This window comes from Zalophus californianus, chromosome 14 (assembly GCF_009762305.2).
Source record: "Zalophus californianus isolate mZalCal1 chromosome 14, mZalCal1.pri.v2, whole genome shotgun sequence".
NCBI lineage: Eukaryota > Metazoa > Chordata > Mammalia > Carnivora > Otariidae > Zalophus > Zalophus californianus.
In genome coordinates, this window is record NC_045608.1 from 15,969,230 (window position 1) to 15,989,522 (window position 20,293).

The 20,293-nt window shown below is 45.5% G+C and overlaps 1 protein-coding gene across 1 annotated transcript in view; it reads right to left on the reverse strand.

Moving 5' to 3' along the window:
- The window catches only part of CIT (citron rho-interacting serine/threonine kinase), a 161,363-nt gene that overhangs the window by 44,438 nt on the left and 96,632 nt on the right, over nucleotides 1-20,293 (reverse strand). The window contains 5 exon segments of the mRNA XM_027576638.2: nucleotides 4,345-4,398; nucleotides 12,340-12,537; nucleotides 16,493-16,667; nucleotides 17,721-17,830; nucleotides 18,771-18,887. Of these exon segments, the coding sequence (XP_027432439.2) occupies nucleotides 4,345-4,398; nucleotides 12,340-12,537; nucleotides 16,493-16,667; nucleotides 17,721-17,830; nucleotides 18,771-18,887 (654 nt within the window).

The window sequence follows — 20,293 nt, forward strand, 5'->3', positions numbered from 1 at the left end:
GGGTTATCTGTTGCTTTTCAAGCAAACCTGACAGTTCTGAGCAAGTTCTGTTTACCTCTCACACCTGATGGGAAGACCAGTAGGGAGAAGGTTACCAGGTATATGTTCAATAGCGCAATGGGGGTTAGAAACCAGTTAGATGATGAGCATCGGGCTAAAAAGACACAGGGCTAAAGTCCTACTGGAATGTCTGGTTCCTCCTTGAAGGCAGCTATTTGCATATTATTTATTTTTAATCTTATAGCTGACAGATTGATTCATAATTAAAACTGTGTCATATGTTTGCCCACCAACTCCCCTCTGAAACAGACTTAGGTAGGGTTTTAGGTGCCAGATTGGATCAAACCCTTTTTTTAAATCTCGTCAAAATATAGAAATGGTCTGAGCTGGAAAATCTTACAGCTCATGAGCTTTTTAAAAGTTGCTAACTGGGAGCTCCTATCAGTTGAGTTATTACAAGAGTTCCCACCAGTAACAAAGATGACGTCTCCTTGCAGAGACAATCTCAGATAGTGCCAGTAAGACAGAAACATCCATCAGGCCCTTCAGAAGTGTCTTTAAAGCAGACTTTGAAGTTGAAAAAGGGTAACAGAGATCTGCTATTGCTGCCAAATGTTGTCCTAAAGCAGTGGTTTTCAAACTTTTTAAAGGGGCAGACCATTTTCTAAACAAAAGAATATGTCCTAAACCCAGTATAATAAAATATTAATAGTAACCAATACTGTTTAGCACTTGCTATGGACCAGGCCCTGTGTAATCCCTTGGATACATCATCTAATTCTTGCAGGACCCCCATGACACAGGCATTAGGACCAAATTTGATTCTGTGACTTAGTGTTTCCTAAGTTTTGAACGTATATTGGAACTAAGCCGCTGTCTCTCTGCCCTCACCAAGCCCCCCAAAGAGCAGTTATTAAATGAATTATGCATCTTATAATTGACGATATATTGAAATGGGGAATATACAATGTCAGTGCCATTTTACAAGTAAGCGAATGGAGGCTTGGGAGTTTAGCATCACACAGACAAAGAGGCCAATTTCGAATCAGAACCCAGTCTGACTCCAGAGTGCATGGTTGGACCACGAGCAACCCAGCTGCTCTTGCCGAAGTGTGGGTGGGGGGTCACTCTTTCGAGTTCCCCCTTCCCACTGGGAGAGGTCCCAAGGCTTCTCCACAGAATGTCAGAAGTAAGTAAAGCAAGGATTAGAAGTCACTGCTCCCATAAAAAAAAGCAAATGTGAGGGATCAAGAGAATATAAAAGTTACATAAGAAAGTAACCAAATTCATTCTACATACTGGCATATTCTATTTAAAAACAAACCTCTGATTTTTCAAATCTGGGGGTGGGGATCATTTCATTTCTCACATGGAAACATTTGAGAGTAAACCAATACATTTGTTATTTTGATTGTCTTGCAGGTTTCACAGCTGTGTACACATTTCAAAACTCGTAAAGGGGTGCCTGGGTGGCTCAGTCATTAAGCGTCTGCCTTCGACTCGGGTCATGATCCCAAGGTCCTGGGATCAAGCCCCGCATCAGGCTCCCTGCTGGGTAGGAAGCCTGCTTCTCCCTCTTCCACTCCCCCTGCTTGTGTTCCCTTTCTCGCTGTGTCTCTTGCTGTCAAATAAATAAAATCTTTAAAAAGAAAATAAAATCTTTAAAAACTCTTAAAGTTACTGTACTCCAAGTATACCTCAACAAAGCTATAAAAATGTTTTTTAAAAAAGCTCTTATTGGGACGTCTGGGTGGTTCAGTCGTTAAACATCTGCCTTCGGCTCAGATCATGATCCCAAGATTCTGGGATCGAGCCCCACATCAGGCTCCCCACTTGGTGGGGAGTCTGCTTCTCCCTCTCCCTCTGCCTGTTGCTCCCCCTGCTTGCGCTCTGTCAAATACATACATAAAATCTTTTAAAAAAAAGCTCTTATGAATATGTGGCGCGCGTGCGTGCGTGCGCGCGCGCACACACACACACACACACACACACACACACACACTTATTCAGTGGAATATTACTTAGCCATGTAAAAGGGATGAGACTGTGCCATCTGTGACAACATGGTTGGACCTAGAGGGTATTAGGCTAAGTGAAATAAGTCAGACAGAGACAGACAAGTACCATATGACTTCACTTACATGTGGAATCTAAAAACCAAAACAAATGAACAAACGAACAAACAAAAAGCAGAAGCAGACCCACAAATACAGAGAACTGATGGTTGTCAGAGGGGAGAGGGAGGGGGAGAGATGGGTAAAATAGATGAGAGGGAGTGGGAGATACAGACTTCCAGTTCTGGGACGAATAAGTCACAGGGATGAAAAGTACAGCATAGGGAATATAGTCAATGGGATTATCATAGAATCGTATGGTGACAGATGGTAACTACACTTGTGGTGAGCCTAGCATAATATATAGAGTTGTTGAATCACTGTGCTATAGACCAAAAACTAATGTAATATTGTGTGTCAACTATACTTCAATTAAAAAAAAAAAAACTGTTATGCCAAAAGACTAAAAAAAGAGAAAACTCCAGATGAAGGATTAACGATGTACACATTTATAACATATCCAAGTTTATTTTAGGAAAAAATAGTAATATAAAAAAAAAATCACGGTCATAAAATGATCTATGTTTTATTCAGTGATCATTTACGAGCATGTATGTAATATAAGCAAATAACTCGCGCGTAAAAAAAGAAACCGAAACAGTAAGAAACCAAAAAAGTGGGGGCACGAGAGTACAGGAAAAGAACGCATCAGCAACTCAAGGAAGAGAGGCAGAATGGAGGAGATCGGGAGATGCTTTTAAGGCGGGCCTACCCCTGATGCAGCCATTGGCATCGGGAAATACAGACCAAAAATCCATCTGCCAGGTACCTGCTAGAGTCAAACAGAGGCATATCATGAGATATATACTAGCTACTCCACTCTTCGGTATATGCTCGTCAGAAACAGGTGCTTACGGCCACCAAAGGACTCAAGCAACAGTGCTTCCTGACAGCTGTGTTCCTAACGGTAGCAATTCAAATTCCATCAGCAGGGGAGTGGATAAATAAACTCCACGTCTATGCATCCAATGGCAATGCTACACCATAATTAATGAAAGGGAACAAATTCTTGATGGGTTCAACCACACTGATGAACCTCACAGACAATTTAAGTAAAAAAAAAAACAAAAACAAAAACAAAAAAACTAAGCCCAAGAGAGCACATCCTCTGTGATTCCATCTGTCTGAAGTTCAAGAACAGGCCAAACTGATCTCTGGTATCAGAGGTCAGAACTGTGGTCACCCTTTGGGCAAAGGATGCTGGTAAGAAGGGGACGTGAGGCAGCCCGTTGGAGACTGAAAATGTTCTGGATCTTGATCTATGTGGTGGCTACACAGTTGTCTATATGGTGCAAAAATTTCATTCAACTGTACCCATAAGATTAGTGCACTTTATGCATTTTACGGTGTGGATTTTATAACTAAATTAAGGAGGAAAAGCATACACTCTTAAGACTTAACGTCCCATTTATAATAGGTAAAGAGGAAAGAAAGAGTTCATTACAAGACAATAAAATATGTACGTGGGGAGTACGGTGGGGTTGTTTCTGGAAATTCACAGATGCGAATAACACAAATGGAGACAAGTTCACTGAGGACTAAGAAGGTAATAAAGCCATGAAAGTACCAAAGAAAGGAGGTGGAACCATGAATAAAGTGACATCCTATCTTCTGAAAGGGCCCTATTTCAGTCCTTTGTTCCAATGGGAAACAGAGCAAGTTTCTGCTGACCCTACCCCATCACATAATCTGTGCACGACGCTTCTCCACCCACAGAATTTACTTCTCTCCATATAAATGTCGTCTCCCAAAGAGCCATAGAGTTTTATTTTGCCTGGTAGGAAGTTAAATTTCTAGGTCCACAGAACTTGCCAGACTTTCCTCTCTGCGGCAGTGGCGGACTGGAGAAGCCTTGGGTCGCAACCACCTCCAGCGTCCACACAGCGTCTAGCTGGGACTAGCCTCGGAACCTTCTACACTGGGGCGGGAGTGGGAGCTGCCTTGGGACTTGCTGCAGCTACTGCAGCCTATGCAGTGAGAACTATTCCCACCACTCCAACTATCCTTCCCCAAACATAAAGAATGGTTTAGAAATTTTTAAACTGGCAGGAACCCGAGAACCGGCATTATCTGAGGCTTAGGAAGTCCAAATCAGTTTGACCCCATTAAGTGCTTCAAGTGGAAAGTCTGTAACAAAAAATCGGTCAGTTGATATTATAAGAGATGCCCCCTCTTCCCTCTTGGTGTCTAGTCTCATGTTATTTTAATCATCTTTAGATTTAATACTCACAGTACAGCTGTTACGAAGGGCATCAAATTTGCGCTGGATTTCATCTCTATGGGCCTAAAAGGTAAGAAGTCGATTATAAATTTTCGTAGGGTAGAATACAATTCTACATGCTATGGATCAAATAAAGAAAAGAGCGATTAAACTAGAAAGCCAAGAATGCGGTTGCAGCCGCCCAAACATCCGGTTTTCAAAGAACTAATTAATCAAGTCATGTCCAACATCAGAAATTAAAGTTACAGGAATACACAGTGCTGTGTTAACAACACTTGACGACTTAGACCCTGAGAGACAGACACACGCACGCAGACACACACACACGCACGCAGACACACACGCACGCAGACACATGTGCATGCGCGTGCACAGACGCACGCACACACGCACGCACACGCACGCACACACGCGCGCGCACAGATACACACACGCACACGCAGACACACACACACGCACACGCACGCAGACACACACGCGCGCGCGCAGACACACATGCACACGCACGCAGACACACACACGCGCGCGCGCACACACGACAACAGCCAGGAAAAACAAGGGATTTTTGTTGTTGTTGTTGTTAATCAAAAGCCGCCGAGATTCAGAAACCCGACGTTGACCTTCAAGTAAGCAGAAGGCCTTCTCCAAGGCAGAGCTGCTCCACAACAGCAGCATTTGTTCAGCTGACACTCAAGGACTTCGCGTGCACCTGATAGGCCATACACTGTGGGGCCATACGGCACACGTGGAGCTACCGCCACTCACTGAGGGAGGGGAGAAAGTTAACGAGTCGTGATTACAAACAGTGACAAATGCTATGGAAGAAACAAACAAGGTGCAGGAAGAAAAAGGATAAAGGGGACAGAAAGGAACTTACTTAGATGGGGTAATCAAGGAGGGCTTCTCTGAAGAGGTGACACTTCAACTGACACCCATACTATGATGAGGAGCCAGCCATGCAAAGAACAGGAAAAGGCAGAGGGCCAAAGTCTTGAAGCAAGAAAGGGTCTGGTGCATTTGACGAACAAAAAAAGGCCTGAATGGCTACAGCAGAGCTTTTCAAACTTCAAGCTATGACCCAAGAGCAAGCGTGACAAGGGGGGTTTTTCTTTCTTTTTTGTTTTGTTTTGGTTTATTCGATGAAATGGAATAAACAGAATAGAACAGAGAACACTGGGATGTACCTTGGATAGGGAAGCACTGTCACAGGACACTTCTGTTCCAAATACCATTAATTCACCAAATTTAGGAGGCTGTCAATCATCAGACATTGTAATTTTACGTGGCATTAAGGAAAACAAGGTGCTGTTGACTAAACTATGACATGTCCACATGTCTGTGTGTCCACATGACTAGAGAGTCATATACCATCTATGACTATAAGATGCACCCTGATTTTAGATACCTTAGAATCAATGAAGTGGAATATATATATATATATATATATATATATATATATATATATATATATATATATATACGCTCCCTTGTATTAGACTATAAAGTAAATGTATTTTTGGTGGGTAGTGGTCAAACAATTTTTGGCTAAAGCACAGCAAGAGAAGGAAAAAGTCGCCCAAGATGATGGTAGAGAGGCAGGCAGGGACCAAGAATCTCAAAGACCCAGAATGGAGTTTGGGTTTCATTCAAAATACCATTAGTTGGAAGCCAATGGAGATTTTAAGAAGTAGAGTGAAATGATCCAATTGTCACTTTGTGGATGCTGTAGCAAGAACAGATCAAAACAGGACAAAGGTAGATATGAGCAGGGAAGCTACTGAGGAGGTTGTTGCTGTCATTCAAGGAGGAGCTGACGGTGGCTTCGAGTAGGACGGTGGCAAAAGACAGAGAGAAGCGGACGGCAGTGAGATCTCTTTTGGAAGCACAGGTAATAAGACTTGCAGACAGACACTGGGAAAAGAAGGGAAAGGATGCCCTCACAGACCTTTGACTTGAGAAACAGGGTAGATTGTGGTACCAGAGCTCAGCTATGAAAGTCCAAAGAAGAATCTAATTTGAGGCAGAGGCAAATGCAGCCCTGCTCTTAAAAAAAAAAAAAAAAAAAAAAGTCTCTGTCAGGTCTATGAGACAACTAAGTCAAAAATTTTAGAGCTGTGATGTATTCTCTAATACATCTATTTTGCCATAAATATTCTAAATTTATAACAGCAGATAGACGCTGCAGAAAAAAAGATTAGTGAGCTTGAAGACAAAGCACTAGAAACTACCCAAAATGAAACACACGAAGACTTTATTTATTTTTTTTTAAGATTTTATTTATTTCTTTGACGGAGAGAGAGAGACACAGCGAGAGAGGGAACACAAGCAGGGGGAGCGGGAGAGGGAGAAGCAGGCTTCCCGCCGAGCAGGGAGCCCAATGCGGGGCTCGATCCCAGGACCCCAAGATCATGACCTGAGCCGAAGGCAGACGCTTAACGACTGAGCCACCCAGGCGCCCCCACACAAAGACTTTAAAAAATGAACAAAGTATCAGTGCGCTGTGAGACAACTTTGAACTGCCTAATATGCATGTACTTGGAGTCCCTGGAGGAGGGTAGGGGTCAGACAGAAAAAACAGTTGAAGAAATAATGGCCACAGATTTTTCAAAGTTGATAAAAACCATAAACCCACAGATGCAAAAAGTTCAAGGAACCCCAAGCACAAGAAACACAAAGAAAATTAAGCTAAATCACATCTTTATCAAACTGCTTAAAACCAGTAATAAAGAGAAAAAGCTTAAAGCCAGAGAAAAAAGACAAGTTACATATAGAAAAACAAAAAGATTCCTCACCAGAGGGTGGGTGGGAAAAGGGGAGGTGAGGGGGTGAAGCACGTTAGAAGACAGTAGAACAACATCTTTAAAGCACTGAACAGAAAAACAACAAAAAACCCAAAACCTTTAACATTCTATACCCAGCAAAAATATCCTTCAGAAATGAAGGTGAAATAAAAGACTTTTTCAGATATACAAAAGTTGAAGGAATTTGCCACCTGCACTGTAAGAAATGGTAAAGGAAGTCCTTCAGGCAGAAGGAAGGTGACAACCAGAAATATAAATCCACACAAAAGCATGACGAGCACTGGGAAAATGGCTTAAAAAAAAAAAAAGTTGCAAAATAGACTCACAGATTCATGAATAAAAAGTTATCATTGAGAATCAACTCCCCACATCATTAGCCCATATTTTGATGGACTAACTTACCAGTCTCTTACTTTTCCCCCAAAATCAATCTGCTCTATGCCCAGCAATAATCCCAGAGATTTACTGATTTAATGGGGTAATGAATGCCATTTACCCAAAGTAGGAACATCGCACTACCACTGAAACCAAATGGCAATCCTCTTTGAAGTTAAAATGTAATGGAGTACCATCATTATGGCTTTTGATTTATTATTGACTGAGTTATAAACACAAAACGTAGAACGGATCCTGTTATGACTGCTGGAGATTCTATAAGCATTTAACAATTACTGAACTGATCTGAGCAAGAAAATGTCAAGAAACATGTTTTATGTTTCTTTGAAATAACTTGTAAAACAAGTGCACAAAAAAACAAAAGGTCACACAATAGTTTATATAAAGATAGTAAAATGCGTAAGACAGTGTTTAGATCCTCTCAATGAAATTTTTGAGTGTTCACTAGGTATCAGGTGCTACAGAGAATAAATATTTACACCCTTCAAAGGACCCTGAAGAGCTTTTGTTTATGTGGATTACATTTATCTATATTTACCACTTTAGAAATTAAAATGGAGATTTTTTCCCAAATATTTACTCTTTATTTCTTTTAAAATAACACTGCTTTTGCACCATCAGTGCAAACGCTAACACAATGAAAAATGCCAAATGACATCTTAGCATTATTATGAAAATAATCTGAATTTGGGGAACCCCCTTAGGGATCCACCAATCCCACTTTGAGAACTGCTGACCTAAGGGTTGGGTGGCAATCAGGGAGAATGCACAGGCTGCAGCCTGAAGACTGGAAAGGCACTCTTTTTGGGGAATACTTATGTCTTCATTAATGTTAAAGAGAGTTACAAGAGGAAGAAAAGAGAATTATATAATGCAGTCTTGATGAGAGAGAAGTACCTGCAGAACTCGAGAAAGGAAACTAATGTTTAGATGTCTGATCATCTTCTGAGATCCATGGACAGGATTCTAGAACAATCAGGCTTCCACACATCCATCCCTTTCCCTGTGAATGCGGGCACCAAGCAAGACTGTCACCTCATGTGCTCTAATTTTAGATCTTGCTTATCATGCCAATGGCTTAATTAAATACACAGATTGATATTTATGTAAAACAAATGAGAGTATGCATTGACTCATGATTTTAACAAATCAAAAAGGATGACATTGGGAACCCATGGCCACACCATGCTGGGAGGGTGCCTTTCGTTAGTGTCTCTAGCTTTAGACTCTTGATTATTCAACATTAGTCATTTAACCAAATCAGTAAAAGAGCATGACGACAGGGACCTGGACACGAAGAGTGTGTCGTGGGGTCATGCTGCTGTACACAGAGCCTACGTCAGGCCCCCACCCTGTGGCCCCCATTCAGAGTGATGTATCATATCATGCTTCTGTCTGCTCTACAGTGTGCAGACTCAAATTCTCTTCCTTAGATAAAGGGATGGAGTCTTCAATATCAAGTCCGGGTGGAAAATCCTTTCCTCCGCCAAGAAGCATGGAAGCACCTTAAAAGCCTGGCTTTTTGTTTCAATACGACTCTCCTGATTGGCCTCCACCTTGATTCATTCTCAGCTTTTGATGGCCCGTGAATCTCCATGCGAACACAACGGAGGAGAGTGGGTAGCAAGAAAACATCAAGGAGACCAACCAGTGGCTTCCCGGAGGACCCTGCCACACTTCTTCAATGGAGACCATTGACTGAGCTGCACTCCATCTAATCTGCTCCAGGGCAGAGGCCAGAGTAACTGCTCCCTCCCCGGGCTCGGAGACGGCAGCCTCTTAAAATTAAGCAGTAATAGCCCATTTGACTATTCATTCCCTTTTATTGATAAATCAGCCTGCTATGAAGCTCGCAAACCTCCTCAGAGATTTCAGATCCAGCTGATTTAATTTGGCGGACACTTACATGGGGCCTGCCCCGGGGCCTGAACAATGAGACAGAGTCAGGGTACTGCACCCGTGGCCACTTCCTCTTCCTCTCGGAAAATACAGTCTTCAGCACAAATTCAACAAAGCCATTCAGGCAACAGCTGCATGCGGTCCATAACCAGGTTTATGGGACATAATCGAAGGGAGGGGAGAGGAAAACTCACGGCCTCAAAACTGGACCGAGGCAAGTTGATACGGGATTTGCATTCTTGCATGACAGGCTACAAACAGCTCTGAGGGTTTGTTTGTTTTGTTTTTTTTTTCCTGCCATCACTTTGAAAAAGCCCTATTTTCCAAGGCAACTTCATCTGCAAGAGTGGTAGAGCCCTGGTTTCTAGACTTAGGGAGGTTTGTTTCTTTATTTTTTCATAAGAAGATGCTCTGAGGCAGTGACCTCATCTGACTAAGTCGTGACTTGCTGCTGTGAAGGCTTCCAGCAGCCATTAGACACAGCACATTCTAACCAGCAGCAAGACAGGACTTAAAGACTAATTTCCCCACAAATAAATAGCAGTGACACATGCTCTATTTTATATCCTCCTTCTGAATGAGCAGGACAAGATGCATGGCTACCACCCTCCCTCCCAACTCCAACAGAGCGGTGAGATCAATGTGTCCTTCTCCGCTCCAAAGTAAAAGGATTTGAGGAATTACAGGCCAATCCCCTGGGGAGAAAAGGCTAAAGACACAGCACTAGGCACATAGCAAGAACTCATTAAGTATGGATTAGATTACTGATGTCTCCTTCTCCTTCTTTCAGAGCGTGGGTGGTTTGGACAGCGTGGGAAAGATATTAATACACAACACATTCAATATAATAGTGGCTGGATTTTTAGATGCCTCCTTTAGCAGCTAAGAAATGCTATCTGGCTGTCTCTCTCCCCATCCACCCAATTCCAGAAAGCACATAAGCCTTCTTGGCACGCATTCTTTTATATTCATTTCATTCCTACCTCCGTATTTTTCTTCTATAGACTTATTTTCTCTTGGCCTTTTCTTTCTTATTTTATCTTGTTATACTGTTTTGTTTCAAAATGGATTCAGAGCAGTTTGGAAAGATGCAAGGCAGAGGATAAATAAAGAGAGATCGTGACTGTTTCTTTTCCAAACCAAGTATAAGGGGCACATGGCATAGCACACAGGGAGTGTTCTCACTGAGAAATTAAGGTTGCAATCAATATCTGACCTTGGCATGAGTCCTGCAAAATCTGAGATGCACCTGCACCTTCACCTTCCTAATAGGAGTTACTCTGTATTCCCAGAATCCTGGAAGTCTCCATGTCCTAGACTAGTCCATAAGGACCCTGGCACTGTCAGATCATGTTCCAATCTGGTTCAGATAATGGGCTTCCCAAAACCAACAATGGAAGGTAACTTCTAAGAAGATTGTTTTAAAAAAACAAAAAACAAAAACATATATATATATATAGGCGCCTGGGTGGCTCAGTCAGTTAAGCGGCTGCCTTCGGCTCAGGTCATGATCCCAGGGTCCTGGGATTGAGCCCCGCGTCGGGCTCCCTGCTCAGCGGAGAGCCTGCTTCTCCCTCTCCCACTCCCCCTGCTTGTGTTCCCTCTCTCGCTGTGTCTCTCTCTGTCAAATAAATAAATAAAATCTTAAAAAATACACACACACACACACACACACACACACACACACACACACACACACACTACTTTTGAACAGGATTAAATCATAAGCAACGAATGTGCATGGCCATCTGTAGAACTAACCCCACTCTACATGCTTAGAGATGCTCAGTGATGGAAAGGAGGACCGCATCCAAGATGAATCAGAGTGAGTAAGGTACCCACCTAAGTACCTTATTTTAGAAAACACGAAACCCAATCAGCTGCAGTGTGCCCTGCCCACGGAAGAGGGTACCCTGACCAGCATGCATGACTGTGCCTGTCCACTTGGCAAGTACACTATGTTACTATCAGCAATGGATTTGCTTGGCTGATGCTAGCCATTAAACTCATTTGGCTTTCTGGGCCAAGACCAGGTCCACCAAGCAGCCTTCCAAAAGAAATGAGGTTTTTAAGGAGACTTCTCTGAAGGAGAAAAAAATGGGAAGATGAGCCACCCAGAGTATCCCAGTCAACTTGGTGGTTGTATTTTCCACTGTTAAGTAGATAAGCTCTCATTTTATACGTAAGATTCTTGTCAGTTTTGTTAGCCTGGGTCAGTCCCTGTGAGAAGGATCAACTATGGGAAACTGAAAAAGTCATATTTTTAGACTTCCAGAAAGAACCAAGGTCTAAATCCAGTGACACCTTCACCTACCGCCCCCCACCCCAAGTTCTACTTCCTGAGAACACTCTTCAGTTGGGTAAACTGTTGTCTCCGAAAGAGCAGAGAAGCCAGGTTCCTCTGAGAGAAATGAATCTCTCATTCAGAACAACTTTTCCATCCAGAACATACTAGATGCATACATAAGACTTGAGGAGAATTTACAGCTTAAAACAAACAAACCTGCAAATGAAGGTTAACCAATACAAAAATAGAAATATGGTAGGAAGACTACTATAAAATATAAGACTATTATTTTTTTAATGATCACTGAAAACTAAGTAGAAGATTCAAGTAAATGGCCTTCAGCTCAAACTAAAATTTTAAATTTAATGATGATTATTTTTAAAAGAGGGAAGATACATAAAGGAAGGAAGGACTGTTTCAAGATACTAAGGAAAGGTCAGATGTTGACACTAATTCTCAGGAAGGAGAATTCGCACCTAAGCCAGTTTTCTGGCCGTTAAATATCTCTAGGGATCGTTTTTTCCTCTGTTGGGATTTCTCCGAGTGAGCAAATCTCCCCAGTGCCACACTCCTCCCGGCTGAGGCCTGGAGCAGCCTGAAGGTACCTGTCCGTAGACCCACCGTGAGTGCCTGGATCTCCTCCTCTGCCTCCGCTGTGGTCTCTTCCAGTTCAGTCTTGGCCTGGCGCAGCTGGCTCTCCAGGGCTGCCCGGGCAGCCTGCAGGGCCGTCAGCTGGGACTCGCGCTCCTGCAGCGAGAGCTGTAGCTCCGTGAGCTGGCGCTTTAGCTCCAGTTTCTGCTCCTCGTGCTCTAGGCTGACCTGAGACGGGCAGAGAGAGACACACAAATGCTCAGTTGACCCCAGCTAGAGAGAATGCAACTCACTAGTCTAACGAGCTGAGCCTGACTAGCTGAGACACAACCTGATGCTCAACTTGCATCTTAAATGTGGTCATGGAGTCAAATTCCCAGCGCTCAACTAACTGCGAAGGAGACAACAGAGCCGCTATAACACAGGTCTAACTTCAGGAGTCTCAGAAATGACCAGGAACAAGACCGTGGAAGAGAATGTCTGTACAAACCAACCCTTACTTACAAACACTCAAAGGCCTGGGGAGGCTTCAAAAGAAAAACCACACAAAAATCTCGAGTGCAAACTATGACAATTACTTTTATTAGAAAAGCATTTAAAAGTAAACTCGGCGGAGAGCCTGGCTATAAATAACATCATATTGGTAACAGGGACCTCTTTACAATTGGGATAAAAATGGAACCACAGAACTGAATTCTTTTTACTTTAAACGTTCCTGCTCTGGGGCGCCCGGGCGGCTCAGTCGGTTAAGCATCCGACTCTTAGTTTCGGCTCAGGGCATGATCTCATGGGTCGTGCGATCCAGCCCCAGGTCAGGCTCAATGGGGAGTCTGCTTGAAGATTCTCTTCTTCTGCTCCTCCCCTTGCGTGCTCTCTCTCTCTCTCTCTCTCTCTCAAATAAATCTTTAAACACATACATACATCCATACTCCTCTGATTTGTTCTAATTAGGTAACCCACATTAATGTCACATTATGAAGGAATCATTCTTCCCATCTATCCTTCTATCTACTCAATGTTTCATCCATTCAAGAAAAATGTACTCAGCAACTTCCATATAAAAAGGAATATGAAGATGAAAGAGTTTCTGCACTTGAAGTGGAGGAGAAGTGAAAACCAACCATGTATGTGGTCAAGTGTAATGGTCAAAATATGTGGGGATGTAGTGGGAACACAGTGGAGGGTAAAGGTGGTAACAACTCTGCATATGTTTATTGAAAAATTCATAGGAGCCAAACCAGCAAATAGGAAAGAAAATTCCAAGCAGAGGAACCAAGACATCCAAAGGCATGGAGATGAGGGAGACCCATGGCCTATCTATTGACCTAACCAACACTGACAAGGATTGTCCTAGCGACCAGACTCTGTGCCAGTCATTGTGGATGTCAAGTAAATAAGAGGTACTTGCTGCCCTCAGGAAGCTCACTGTCTAACAGGTGCTGCCAACAGGTACACAACGTGATGACCTAAACACACAAGGCTGTGGGGACATCCAGCTTAGGAGGGTCAGAGAAGGGTCCCTGGGAAAGGTGACACCCAAGTCCCAAAAGCTGTAAGGGTGAAGAGAACAAAGACTTAGAAAAGATTAAGCCTAGAGAACCAACAGGATTTGGTGGTTAATTTGAGGTGGGGCAAGAGACAAAGGACAGAAGGTGACGCCTGAGCTTCTGGCCAGGTGAACTGCGCAAGGGGAGACCTTTGCTACGCCAGGGAACACAAGAGGAAGAGCCAGTCTATGGGAAAAGATAAGAAATTCCATGCTGGGGCGCCTGGGTGGCTCAGTCGTTAAGCTCAGCTCAGTTCATGATCCCAGGGTCTTGGGATCAAGTCCCGCATCGCGCTCCCTTCTCCACGGGGGGCCTACTTCTCCCTCTTCCACTGCCCCTGCTTGTGTTCCCTCTGTCGCTGTGTCCCTTTCTGTCAAATAAATAAATAAAATCTTAAAAAAAAAAAAAAGAAAGAAAGAAATCCATGCTGACGTGGTGAACTTGAGCAGCAAGGGAGACATGCAGGTGGAGGTGTCTAATGTCTACTGGGAATGGGTCAGAGGCTCCCGAGAAAGGTCTGGGCTGGCAATCTAGACCTGGGAGCCCTTAGCCAGTCAGTGGCAGCTGCAGCCACGACTACATTCTCCCGCGAGCGACAGTGGCGCTCCTCCCACCTTCATAACAGTCCAGAGAGGGAGGCGTTACTGTCGCCTTCTTCGTACACAGCAGCCATGGCACTGACAGAGCACGCAACTGAGCCAATGTCACCCAGCTCCACAATGGCAGGGCTGGCTTCGAACCCAGGAAGTCTGGCTCCAGAGTCCACGACTTGCTGTTTGTCTTATTAAAATGCCCGGGTCAGAGCAGGCTGCGACTCCGCCAGCCAGCCGAAAAGCTCCCCTGAGGCCACTTGGCAGAACCAGGGGAGGCGGGTGACTGAGCCGTGTGGGGCTGGGTGAGCAGGATGCTGTGCAATGACAGGAAGACCCCGAGGCCCCGCACCATCGCAACTGCACACGCTAGGCTAGGAAAGAGCTCACACTGCACGCGCAGGGTGAGGGAAGCCTTGAAGGTGGATCAAACCGGAGGCTGAGAGGCCTCGGCCCCCAATCTCGATAGCTGCAGGCAGCAAACCGAAAGTGGACCCGCCTTGTTATATTTAAAGCTAAGCTCCAGAACTCCCAGGGAGTATGACAGCCCTGAGCCCCCTGCCAGCATTCTTTCTCCCACCTTCCTTGGTGGGCAAGCTGTACCGATTTAAGAAAGAAAGGAAAAAAAAAAAGCAACTTGCTCCCCCTGGGGCATTTTAATTGCCCAGATGAGCGACAGATGCAGGGCAGGTGCCGAGCTAAGAGAGACATTTGTGGGAAGGGAAGGCAAAACGGCTACTCAGTGTTCCCACGCTCAAAGAAATCAGAGTTATTTACACTCACACTCAAGGCTGACACTACAGGGAAATGTTGTTAAACTTACCGAACAGTAAAAATATAGCCTGGATAATAAAACTGAAACCACCACCTGAGGCTTTTGGACAACCCAAAACAGAACCACTGCTGTGGGAGTATGAGAATTGCCCGAAGACTGTTCAGAATGAAGATCCCTGCTCCCCTCTTCCACCCATATCCTATTTCATTCAAAAACGCTGAGGAAGAGGCCCAGGAATCTGCATTTCAACAGACACACCAGATGATCCTCACAGAGGGGACTACACCTGGACCACCCCTGAAAAACACAAGACAATGTTTGTTCCCCCCTGTCCCTTTGGAGGACTGGCCTCATTTTTACACTCCAGTACAAGAACCACGGGTATCCCCAAGTTTAGTCTTCGGACCTCTGTCTGCTTCACAGTCTTTTCCTTTAAGAGAGACCGTGTGCTCGTTGAAGAATTCCATCACAAATACCTGAGCACCTACCCACTAGGCTCCAGGCACTGTCTTCTCGTCCAGCCGGGATGTCGCGCTTCCAGCGACCGCTCTCCTGAACTCCTCTGTCCAACCAGCTAACCCTGCCGGCTAGGTGACAGCCCCCAGCATCAGGGATTGGGTCTTATCACCACTGCAGAGCCAGGCTGCTACCTGGCACATGGCAGGCATTTAACGAATATAGTGAGTACACGTGCCATCACAGCCTCAATCAGCCTCAACAGGTCTGCGACTAAATGTGCTGCGTTTTCCTCCCCAAAACTTGGCTGCCCTTCCCAGCTTCCCTATGTCTCTGAAGAGAACCACCTTCCACTAAAATTGAGATTTGTCTTTTCCTCTCCCACCAGCACCTGGAGACCCCGAGCCACTGCCCTGAGCAGGCCACGTGATGGCCCCGGGCGCTAAACCCCGAGCGTGGACTCAAGCAGGTGACCCTCGCTAAAGCAGGATGGCGAAGGAATCACTCTGCCCCCCAGTTTGACAATGCACCTATGTACATAATCCTCACGTGACCCTGGGAGGGAGAGCCACTGTCATGGCCATTTGACCAATGAGGAAACGGAAGCACAGAGAGAAAGTGGGCTGCCGAAGGTCACAGAACTCACAAGAAATGGAAGCAGAATCCTAGCCCAGATCAAGGTGGCCCGCTCTGCACTCTTCACCACCATGCACGGTGCCTCTTGGGTATATGCTAACTGATGCTTGACACCTGGAAGGTGTCAGGGGCTCCCAAGCCCCAGCGAATCCTCCTGGGAGAAGGCCCCTCACGCTCACCTCCCTCAACCTTGTCTCCAGCTCCAGCAGCCGGTTCTTGTCACTGTGGTCTTGGTGGCTGATTTTCTCCAGCTGTTCCTCCAGCTTCCGGTTCTGGGCCTCCAGCTTCCCCGCCTGTGTCTCCAGGTAGAACTTCTGTTGCCTGAGCTCAGAAATCATCTCTTCCTGGGCCTTCCTGGTGGGGGTGGTCGGGGGAGCCAAGCGAAATCACAGTCTCGTCAGAGGTGAGCACGTTCCCTCAGCAGGCCAGACAGAAACAGAGTGAGAGGTGCGTCTTGGTAAGTGGGCACGCTCATTCCCAGGTTGGCTCTGTCCTGACCCGGCCTCGTGTGCCTGATCCCAGCATGGGGACCTGGGACGAGTTCAGTCCTCACTGTTCAGAGGCCCTTGTCTATGGGATTCAGGAAGGTCAAGGGGAATGCAAGAGACACTAACATTTCCCTCCTAAGGTAGACCCTTTTTTTGTTTTTGTTTTTGTTTTAGTCTGTCCAAGGGCAGAAAGGGGCCTCTGCAGAGAGCAAACAGGAGTGCCCCACCCACTCCCGGAGGCAGGCCCTGGGGAAGAAAGAGCAATGAGGGGAAGGAATGCTATTCCCTCCACTTCTCCATAGACCTTGCTCGCCTCCCCACCAGACTGCTCACAAGTATCACAAACTGGAATGACTCAAAGACCAAAAAGCGGCCTACTGAGCTGGTTTAAGTGAAAACGGGAATGTTTTAGAAGATCTCTGAGGAGAGGTACCTAAGGGGAGGGAGGGGGGATTCCCGGGGATGGTCATTCTTTGGGGGAGAAGATTGAGATCCAAGCGCTCCTAGAACATGGGGAGTCCTTGCAAACCTCATGCCCCTGGGCCTAACAACAACAGCAGGACGGATGGCCCAACGAGGCCCCCACAAGATCACCTCTGGCTAATCACAGGAGGCATGTCTGGGGAACAAGGCCTGCAGCTGTCCAAAAGCTAACTATAAATAGCCCTCATTAGAGAGAGCAAAGCCCTCTGTCATCTGATGGCAATTTGAAGCATTTAAAACCCAGCTCCAAAGAAAGGGCATGGCAGAATGAGACCACTTAAGAGAGGGCAAAATTACACAGGTAGAACAGGGTCTGGAACAAACTGCAAAAGTAATTAAATCTGCTCCGGCTTCATCAGACAGAAGAACAAAGTTTCTGCCCCAGGAGAGAAGACCAATGTGTAATCATGCACGCAGGTGGAATGTGAATACTTACATGTTCCTCTGGGTAAAAAGACTGCTGTTTGCCGCAAGTTTGTTGGCTTCTGAGAGTTCCACAATCCTCTGTTCCAGGGATCTGATCTTGGAATCCATAGCATTGATCATCTGAAACACAAGCAGGGCCTCTGAAACCTCACACACGGACAGTTCTACCAGCGTGAGAGTAATGTGGGCCATCGGGCCGGGGTCAAAGACTCCCCTTGAAATGCAGGCTATCTGACCAGAGGTAACAGGGGAGCCAACTGCTCTGTACCCTCAGGGTCACAGGTCTTACTGCCCAGACAATGGCACTCGGTGGTTTTCTCAGAGATTACATGTCCCCTAACCACACGGAAGGACCAACTTAGGAACCCAACATTCTGTGAGTAAGCAGGCCTCATTAAACCTGTGTCATCCGCATGTGGCCTGGGCCCGCCGGAGCCTCTAACTTGAATCTGCAAACTCGTGTTTCTCATCATTCATGGGGCTGTCATTTCACTACCGTCCTAGATTCTCTACATCAAAGTTCTCCCAACCTAATAAATCATAAGAATCGGGGAGGCAGCGGCAGGGGAAGGTGTTGATTAAAAAAACATATTTCCTAGGACCCTCCCTTAGAGATTCTGAGGTACAGAGTCCCCGTGGGGTCTGAGGCCATGGGTGGATGAACAAGCACCGCAGGTGAACCTTATGAGCAGAAACTTTCTGAAACCCGTATGTGGGTCAGAAAGGCAAGAAGTGAGGGCAGAGAAGGGAGGCCCGTAAGGAGGACATAGGGCCGCTGGCCGTTTTGTCCGGTGGCGTTGTGAAGGGCCATGTTGATGGCAGACCAGCAGGAGTCCTCAAAGAGGAGCATAAAAGGCAAAATTGGCCACCCTGAGCCCCCACCCCCACTGCTTTTAGAGGATGAAGGAGTTGCAGAGAGTTTGCTGTAGGCAACAAACTCCACAGGATTAAACAGGAAGAACAATTCATCGGCTGGAATGGACTCTCCTTGGGTGTGTGATTCCGGGCACGGTTCACAAACCCTCCTTGGAAAACGGGCATTGTGATCCCTTATACCTACCGCCTTCTGCTCGCTGAGAATTTTGCCCTTCTCGTGGGCCTCCTCTTCATGTCTCTGCATCAGATTCTCCAGAGTCTCTTTATCGGCCAGGTCTTTCTTTATCTGGTTGTCCAACACCTACAAGAAACAAAAGAAGTTAGTGTCCTGAGTAGCAAAGCTGAGCAGGGAAGACTAACCAGGGGCTCTTGGGAAAAGCAGGAGAAGTGGTGAAGAGGCCAAGAAAACTCTGGGGCAAAGAGAGGGCCTGGAAGTCTGCTTATGCTCATAAGCAGGACGAGGGTAAGAAGCCAAACCTGACCGTCCCACGGCAAGGAACCAGCGGACTTGACCTAGGGACTCATTTTTAAAATCAGCAACCAAAAAGAGGTATATATCCTCAGTGGAAGTAGACTCCAAATGAGAGAAAAAAGACCTGTCCCCAGATCTTACAATGTGTAGATGTTACCTGGGGACAACTTTATCGTCGTCAATGCACCAATTTTCAGAACACTGCTCGCTCTTAATCTGTACAGGATTAATCTAGGTAGCTCCAAGGCCATGTACAGAGGGACAGAAAGCTGAAGACCAAGGACGTCTGTGCAACCAAGGCTGATGTTCGGAAACAGACAGAGACAAGAGGATTCTGCCCACCGATAAAGCAGATGGAGAGTCCGTAGTTTGAAAAGACAACATAAAAGAGAGAGTGAAAAAAAAAATCTGTTTCCTCCTCCGTTCTTTCTTCTGATCTGGCTAGGAAACAAAACACACACAAAAAAGGCACTGGAAAGAGAAACCTTTTCCCAGGGGAAGAGAAATCATGTGTTCTCAGTGCCGAGAACACCACTGCAAGCACCTACTGTTCCCAAGGGGGAAAAAATAAAACAGTAATGGTGTCACCATCCACCAGCTTGATCTAATGTTCTGCAAGGCACACACGGCCCTACCAGTTGCCAAAACAACAAGTGAGAAAGAAAGGGGGGAAGAAAGGAAAACAACATCATAACTTGCCCGAGCCTTTGAGAACAATCCTGTGTTTCTCATCAGAGAATCCACTCTGCCTTTTCTGAATGACACCAACTGCTTCTGATACTGGGAAGAAGCTGAAAGAACTGGGGTCACAGAGGGGATTGAAATCTGTCTTTCCCACAATGTCTATTGTGAAGGGACCTTCGTGGCTCATGGGGACATGAGCTCCTAAAAGGAGCCAGTCAGCAGGGAAGGGGTTCACATGACAGAGAGAGGAAAGAACAGATCTCAAAGAGGGCTTTAAACTAGAACCAACTGATGAAAAAAATAGACTGGGAGTCTGTGGAGAACAAAAGGTGGAGGACAGGTCAAGGGAGGAGGGGAGAAGCTCAATAGGAGAAGTGGCCCATTCTCTAGGATGTTGGGGTGTGATTCTAAAATTACAAACAAGAAAAGGACAAAATCTAGGGTATGACCATGATTATTACTAAAATGGCCTTCGAGAGGCTGGAACAGGAAGCACAAGGCAAGACAGACTAAAAAGAAATGGTTTCATAAAGATTCCAGTAGGGAAGACA